The sequence below is a fragment of the Pseudoliparis swirei genome, chromosome 19 (genome assembly GCF_029220125.1).
Source record: "Pseudoliparis swirei isolate HS2019 ecotype Mariana Trench chromosome 19, NWPU_hadal_v1, whole genome shotgun sequence".
Lineage (NCBI taxonomy): Eukaryota > Metazoa > Chordata > Actinopteri > Perciformes > Liparidae > Pseudoliparis > Pseudoliparis swirei.
Genome location: NC_079406.1, coordinates 23,770,314 through 23,778,879, shown reverse-complemented (window position 1 = coordinate 23,778,879; position 8,566 = coordinate 23,770,314). Strand labels below are relative to the sequence as shown.

The 8,566-nt window shown below is 41.3% G+C and overlaps 1 protein-coding gene across 1 annotated transcript in view; it reads right to left on the bottom strand.

Annotated features, from left to right (window-relative positions):
- The window catches only part of aga (aspartylglucosaminidase), a 14,638-nt gene extending 8,265 nt beyond the window's left edge, over positions 1–6,373 (bottom strand). The window contains exons 1-3 of the mRNA XM_056439623.1: positions 6,211–6,373; positions 2,514–2,667; positions 38–150 (exon numbers count right to left, since the gene is read on the bottom strand). Coding sequence (XP_056295598.1) covers positions 38–150; positions 2,514–2,667; positions 6,211–6,319 — 376 coding nt within the window. The 5' untranslated portion in view covers positions 6,320–6,373. The remainder of the gene's footprint in view (positions 1–37; positions 151–2,513; positions 2,668–6,210) is intronic.
- Positions 6,374–8,566: the final 2,193 nt, after the last annotated feature.

Genomic DNA, 8,566 nt, shown 5'->3' with positions numbered 1-8,566 from the left:
CCCTCCCCCACTCTTGTTCATATCGATCCTCACATACCCGACTCTCCCACCAGCAGCGTGTGGCTCGTGTGCTCCATCACGGCTCTCGCGACGCCGATGGCGTTCTTGATCCTCCTCAGGTCGGCGACCGCTCCCGCCTCCATCGTATCCCTGGCGACGGAGAGGAAGTAGACGGCCGGGAAGCAGACGTCACTGCCGGCGTGACCGCCCGCTCCTCCAGGTCGCCGCGGGGACGTTTTCTTCTTCTTCACACTCCCGCCGATGTTATCGTAAGCTTTTCAAACGTACGATAACAATTTTCATTTCGGAAACACTGAATGTGAACCGAAGTCTTTTTTTTTCTTCACTTCGCGTTTGCGAGAATTTCGTGGTCGAGTTTAGCCAATTGGCGCAGCGAGTCGAGCCCGACGTCACATGACCCGATGTCTGATCGGGTATGAATTGGATCATTATAAAAGAATGAACCCCTCTTTACGGGAGTGATGCAATCGGCCAGAAACGCCCGTCGACGTGTGTTAAACCTGCAGCTTGTCGTGGTGATTAAACAAATGTCCTCATACGGAGGCGTTTCGAATATTTATTTCACCCCAAACCAACTAAAGTCGGGATAAAAAAAATTTGAACGTTGCACTTTTGAATTTATTAGAGCTCGTATTTTATTGCAGGGCTGGATCGCGGTCGACCGCACAGGTGTTTCAATTCCTCCGCTCGGCGGTGGAGGTGTACAATATGTCTGCCGGTGATTATTATGCAGCTATATTAGAAAGTGTGTGGGAGACCGTCCCCTTGCCCGCAATGTATTCATGACTATGTAACGGAGGAAGGAACATTCCTCGCGGTAATAACAAACTGCTCGCCGTTTGTCGGATCGCCGCCGGCTGCCATTTGCCTCCCGTGAAATCCTCCGAATGTGTAAATGTTTGGAGTTGAGGATTTAATAACCGGTCGAGCTTTCAGATCCTAATGAGAATCTTAAATCGGTGCTTTATGAAAAGAAAAAAATGAAGAAAAAAAAAATGAAAAAAAGAAGAGGAGGCTGGAATGTAAAAGGTCAACCAATCACAGGCGTGAAAAAACATTATTTTTTTTTAACGGATAGATAGCACCCGCTCAAACTTTGTGACGGTAACACAATATGCCGACAGCTGCCGGTGCATATTTTGACTTGTCTTTTTTTAATGAAATATGGGTGTAATTTATGTTTAATTCATTTGATGTGTTCTTGTTTGATGGAATTCAGAGCAGGGACGTTGCTAGAGAGTCGAGCAAAAACAGGAAAAAAAAACGTGCAAAAAAAAAACCGGGGCTTGTTCCGTGTTCCCGCAGCTGCTTTTCAGGTGGCGGAACACATGGCGGGAAAACAACAAACAGCTGTTCCGATACACGTTACTACCCACCCCCCACTAGGGATGGGAATCGAGAACCGGTTCTGTTTTAGAACCGGTTCCCAGTGAACCGATTGTTTGGGATCGTCAGCCAAATTCTTTAACGGTTCTGCTAACAGTCCTCTCTGGCGTTGCGCATGCGCAAACTTTTTTCGTTTATTCTTCAGACTGCAGCAAACATGGCAACTAGGCAGAAGCGTTCTAAAGTGTGGCTCTATTTCACACGACAAAATGACAACTACGCCACTTGTAACGTGTGTAAAAAGTCTATTTCGTCGAAGGGAGGAAATACAACAAATATGAATAAGCATTTGAACACAGCACGGAATTAAATGACAGGAGTGTCGTGTGTTCGATGCAGCGGCTCAGCTAACGCCGGCGCTTCATCTCTTTCTGTCCAAGGTAAACTCCTCAGAAGTGATCACAACCACTCACTGTGTGAAGCCATTTGCCTTTATTGTGTGGAGTCGATCAAGTTATCTTCTGTCCCTTCGTTTGAAGCATACATTTGAGCTCCGGCATTGGTCTCCCATTATCGATCACTTCACGTTTGGATTGAAAGTCCAGTTTTGAGAAATGTTTGATGGTAACGGTGTTAATAATCGGAGGGCGTGTGTTATCAGCAAACGTTCGCGTTATCGTGTTAACCCATTATTAAACTCGCATATCGATTTTTAATCCATTATTAAGCTTAGCATATAGCTACGCTAGCTTAGCTATAGAATCTTCTATTTTCAGCCCCAGTTCATATACCCTTTTAAAAAAAAAGAAAGGAGCACTGTAATTTCTAGGAACATGTTTAAATTAAACAGAATACATTTTATTTAAGTTATGTAAGTTTTATTTTAAGTTCAAGAGCAATATGTATAAATGTTTTTGGTTATTTAAAAACATGTAAATGTGTATGTATACATACTGTATATGGTGTGTGCAGCATTATAGAAAATTATATAAAAGAAAATTAATGTAAATAAACCCGTTTGTGCTCTTTTTTTCACCCCTTGCCCAATAAGAATCTTATCAATTCTCATCCCTACCCCCCCCCCCCCCATCTTCTTGATCAACCCCTCCCTCGTGCCGCATGATGACATGCCATCCCCAACGTGAGTGTTTGTGACCACGCCTCACCCGTTCATGATCATGGCGTCCAGCGTGGTCTCTCCGGACTCGTCCGGGCTGCCGCCGTAGCCCACGCTGCCGTCGCACTGCTCCGCCTCGCAGCGGCCGCAGCCCTCCTCCACGGCGTCCAGCGCCGAGCCGCCGGACTGCAGGGCCCTCCACGCTGAAGGCGAGAGAAACGGGGGAACTTTGAGGGGACGGACGGCGCACCCATGAGAGGAACGCCGGTCGCGGGACACTCTTCGGCCCTCGCTGTCGTCGGCGTCCGCGATGCTCGGCTTCGTTTCGGGAGACGTACGACGTGGTCAGTTATAAAACGGCCACGCTGAGAAAGAAACGCGAGCGTCACGTTCCGACTCTTTAGATTCTTTTAGAGCCTTTTTTGACAGCTAGTGTGAAATTATCCGATACCGGAAAACTCATTTAACCCCGTGTTGACACAGTCGAGTGTAGCCGGGTTCATGCACATGTCGACCGCTGGATTTCCAGGACTTTTAACCAAATTTCCATGATCAAATATTTTGTGAGATATCAGCGTAAACCTTAACCCTCCTGTTACCTTTAGGGTCAATTTGACCCCATTCAATGTTTAACGTCGCTGTTCTTTGGGGTCAATTTGACCCCAGGCTGTTTTTCAGTGTCAAACATATAAGAAATATCAACTTTTTTATATATTTAAAGGGCTATTTAGGTAGTCAACAAACAAACATAAAGTACCTCACACTTAAACTTGGGAAACAATATTAATTCTAATAATTTTCTGGAGGTTTTAATTGCTGGGGTCAAATTGACCCCGAGGGTAAAATATGTCAGTAAATGTAAAGGTAACAGGAGGGTTAAATGACACAATAGTTTGATTAAAAAGTAGACATATTTATTCTTTTAATCAAACTGTGTTCATGAACATATGAAAATAACACATTTCCGAGACTTTTCCAAAGCTTTTGGGATTGAATTTTTTTCCAAGGACTTTCCCAAGCCTGGAAATAACAATTTAAAAATTCCATGACTTTTCCAGGTTTTCAATCACCGTACAACCCCTGTGCAATGTGTTTTTCATCCTATTAATAGCAAACAACAATAACCTCACGACGAGTCTCGGAGACAGGGATTTTAAACCATGTTAAATAGCTTAAAAAGGTAAATAAAATGAAATGATATTTGTCCATTGTCCTGCATAGATGAGTTCATATGTTCAGGTTATTATCAAATGCCCAACAATTACAGAAGCGGTCGTTGTCAATGAAAATATTGGCTGTCAAGTTCCTTTAAACAATGCCAATTAATAAAAGGAAAACAAAAACAACTAAATGAGACGCCAAGACAAATTAGTGAAAGTTATTGCATATAAATAGACTTCCATGTTAACAGGATTGTCCCGACTCGTGTGCATGAATACATGTAAATCAAAAACGATGACGCACGCGGTGGATTCCTAATAAGCGGGATGCGAGCAGCCGAGCAGCATTTGGTCACTGATCCCCTCGGCGAGCCCACGGGGGATCAAAACACCAACTGGCAGCCCGGTCACCAGCTTGCCGCTAAACTCTCAGACCATCGCACTGTGTTCAGCGGGAAGCCAACACCAAGTCTCCCTCTCATCATTTACGATGCATCCATCTATAAATGATGTCCACGTCCATCAACTTTGGTAAGTGCTCTCATCTCAGGATATCATTATTCATTTTTTTTTAAATATCAAACATTACAGTTTTTTTACAGATAGAAAAAAATGCCTGCCGGATGAATGGAAGCGGAGATTAGCCTGCTGCTATTCTCAGCTGCTTCCTGTAAGCCCCCTTAGGAAAAGAGATCGGCATGGGGCGGATCAATGGGGGCTCACAGACGACACTTTTAAATACCTACCCGCTGAATGGATGGCGGTTTTCATTTTCACACCCACGTCAGGGAACATGTAGACGGGTGAATCAAATGGGGAGGTTCTTTTTTTAAGGTAACTTTTATCACCTGCAGGTTGTGATGATGCCGCTTTTTTTTTTTGCGTGGCTGGTTTGCACTTGACAGATAAGTCAGAATATTTTCAGTTTTTTAAAAATCAAACATTGTCCAACGCATCATCCTGTAGGAACTTAAAATGTTAGGGCAGACCTGGGAGAGCCGAGTGGGGTTCTGCACATCGATCGAAAAGGTCCCCAACTCTGATGGTCTCACATATTTGAAGGGTTTAAACTGGTTTAGTGGAGAGAGAAAAAAGCACGATATAAAAGTGAGAGGGGCAAATCATGAAAATATTAGTTATGGTGCCAACCATGGTTTGTAAATCTCACTTTGTCTTCTTGGCCTATATACAATGACAGAAAATTATTTTTAAAATGCCTTTCCAAATTCACTAAAACCCAAGGAGATTTCTTTTATTTATTTTTATATATGTATATATATACACACATATATATATTTACATATATATACACACATATATATACATACATCTATATATATATGTGTGTGTTGTTGTTGCGACCAATGGTCCAACATTCAAGGCGTAAGACAGCAACACACACAAATGGCTGATATATTTAATTACTGAAACAATGAATCGGCAGATCATAATAGTTGCCAATTTATATTCTCCCCAACGACTAATGGTTTTAGCTGTGAATATTAAATCAGACTTCTAATTAGGAATGACATGCAAAAAATATCAAGCAAAAGAATCATGAATACAAGAGAAAGGACAAATTAAACATAATTGCCAGGAGAATTATAAAGAGTGTAAAAAGAGCTTCAATCATAGAGATAAAACTAATTTTTTTTGGGCCATGATGAGTCATCTAAAAAGTTAAATGACACACAACTTCAACTTTGAACATATGCTAATAAATTAATTCATAAAAGTGCAGCACCTGCTCGGCAACAAGACATTAGATGTTACTTCACAATTCAAAGTAGATGCATGTCACAAAACACAACAGAGAGGATGTCCCAGAATAACAAACAAATTATATGAGACCGCCAACAGGAGGGCGGCAGATGATATCCTTGTTCAAATTTACATCTATGTGAACCGACTTGAACAATGTATTTATTTTCAGACTGTAAGGCTCAATAACCAGCATTATGAGAAAAGGGAACATTATTATTTATCTTGACAGACCTCCAAGGCAAATAAGATATTAGTTTGTATTTCTATTGCAGGTACTTCGCATCTCATCCGGTGACCAAAAAACTGCTTTCATCTTCATAATGAAATTGCAAATATAGATTACACAGCATAGCGCATATATATATATATATACACACACACAATGTATTCTATACTTTCAATTTATATATATATACACACATACATGCACACACACTATATATATATATATATAAAGCAGATTGGTGTTGCATTCAATACAGTCGGACATAAGGGTTTAGGTTAACCTATTTGCAGAATTTCCTTAAACTGATCTGTCCAGTGAATTCTTTCAACACCCAGAGACATACAAATGCAATGCTTGTATGTTCAAAACATTAAAATAATAACAATAATAACGTGACGTACTCAAATATTTATATATATATAAATAAAAATATATTGATACGCCTTCGCTATTATACACATTTCGGGTGACATTATGTCGGTTTCTAAGTATATTTTGGCCACGATGACCCCCATGAATGAAACTCTCGGCTGCATGAAACTTCTGAAACAGTTCCTTATGAGAAACGTGGATGAGACTGTGAGGTCTAACTTTACCTGCAGCAGTCGCATTCTTGAATGGCCACGTGTTGATGACGAGAGGAAGCGACGAATGTCCGAGTGGAAACAGGACCGTTAAAGTAGAGATAAGTAGAGACACAAACATGTTGCTCCTGTCTTTTCTTTTTGTTTTGCCGCCGTGAGTAAGTGATATCTAACTGTGAAGTTATTTCAAAACGTCTCTACTTCCTTGTTATGTCACGTGCTCAGTGGGCGAGTTCTCCCTTAAAGGGGCCGTACACATAATTCACAGCAGGCGGATTCAATCATCAATCGGTACTAAAAAACCTGGGATAACAACAACAACATCAGATAGCCTGCATACTGTATCACATGCTTTATATATATATATATATATATATATATATATATATATATATAACCGAAACAACAGTTGATGTCACCACTTATTTGCGGATATTTGAAAACAAAATATTCGTGGGAAAATAAGTACAACCAAGGGAACTCATTCTGAATAATATAGAAGGTCGTCAATTATCCTGTATGATAAATACAATTAAAGGAAATAATCTGTTCAAGTGGTTTACCATTATGTGCAATATAAATGATCATCAATCAGTGATATAAACCTGGGAACACAACAACAGAATCAGATAGCCTACATTCTGTATCACATGCTTTATATGTATAACCGAAACAACAGTTGATGTCACCACTTATTTGCCTTTGTGGATATTTTGAAAACAAAATATGTGTGGGAAAATAAGTACAACCAAGGGAACTCATTCTGAATGATATAGAAGGTCGTCAATTATCCTGTATGATAAATACAATTAAGGGGAATAATCTTGTCAAGTGGTTTACCGTGTTGTGCAATATAAATGATAGGCCAGCAATGCCAATTAGTCATAAAATGTGTTGGACTCAAACATTACTCCTGAAACACTTTTGATAAATGTCAGCATGTTTGCATAATAGCTGTGTTGCTGATTGCATTACCATAGCCTGCAGTACGGTCTCCAGCCATGAGTGGCAGCACTGAGCAGTAGACGAGCAGGTCACGGGGAAATCATGGACCATCTTGGATCTTGACAGCAGCCGTTTTTACATTACACAGCAGATAGAAGAGCACATGTGCACTCCTTTCCAGATGTGATATTTCCAGGACCTTGCCATTGTGCCTGCTGGCTCCTTCCTTAAAAGCAACTCAGCCGTCATTGACAAAACTTTCAAGTGTAAAAATGTCTGCCGTCTGAAAGGACGTGCTGAGATGAATGGAAATGACCTTTGCTCTTATTAGAGTGAGTTCTGCTTCATGTGACTGACATTTACTTTTTTTCTCTCCTGTTAGATTACTGAGAAGTTCATCCCCCCACACCCCCCCCCCCTGGTGAGTTTGTGCTTTTCAATTGAATATTCTTCCAGTGGAGATTTTTAATGAGCGTTGCACCTAAACCGACCGGGCGCCACTTACTGAACTAACATCCAATAACTCCCACGCAGGTCTGCAGGATGGCCTTCGCAAACCAGACCGCTCAGATCGCCACCCGACTGTTGCCGTCGGCAACTCGGGATCGCGGCGACATTTCTCCAGGGATTCATTCACTGCGGGCGATGCCGGGAAAACCAGAGAAGCATTCGCAGCTCCCGCCGATGTCACAGCTTGTGCCTTTCTCCGCCGAGGCCTCGGCTCTGACGAAGCTGCCCTTGCTGCTGCCTGCTGCTCGGTCCACTTTCTGTGTGCTTTTACGACAATTCAGTTTGTCAGAGGCATGAATTTTGTTTGCCGGGTCTTTATGTCCCGCAGATGTGCTCGTCGTAGATGTCACGGCGCCGTCTGTCTGCTTTTCCATCGCGCCGCTGCATCGACAGGGACATCAAAGCTGCTGATTGAGCATCCAACACTAATTTATTTGCTCTCTGTTTGGAGCACGCCTTCACGCTATTGATGTCACTAGTGAAATATTCATATTCTCACCTACTTCACATATTTGATATGTATGTGCTAATTTGATCCAGGGCATAGTTATGCCTCATGTAGTTGATATAATTTTGGGGTATGGTTTCGGGCCTTGCATTAATCCTTTGTAATTCCTGATAAAATATGACTATTGTCAGTCACGCTTTTAAACTAGTATCCAGATTTTTGTTCACCTACTTTCATATTCAGCTATAAGCATTAGCACATATGTTTACTCAGAGTATTAGTTCACATATATTTGGTATATATGTGCTAATTTGATCTTGGGAATAGTTATACCTCATGTAGTTGATATTATTTTGGGGTATGGTTTCGGGCTTGCATTAATACATTGGAATTTCGAATAAAATATGACTATTGTCACGCTTTAATAGTCATATCAAGATTGTTCTGCACATACTTTCATATTCA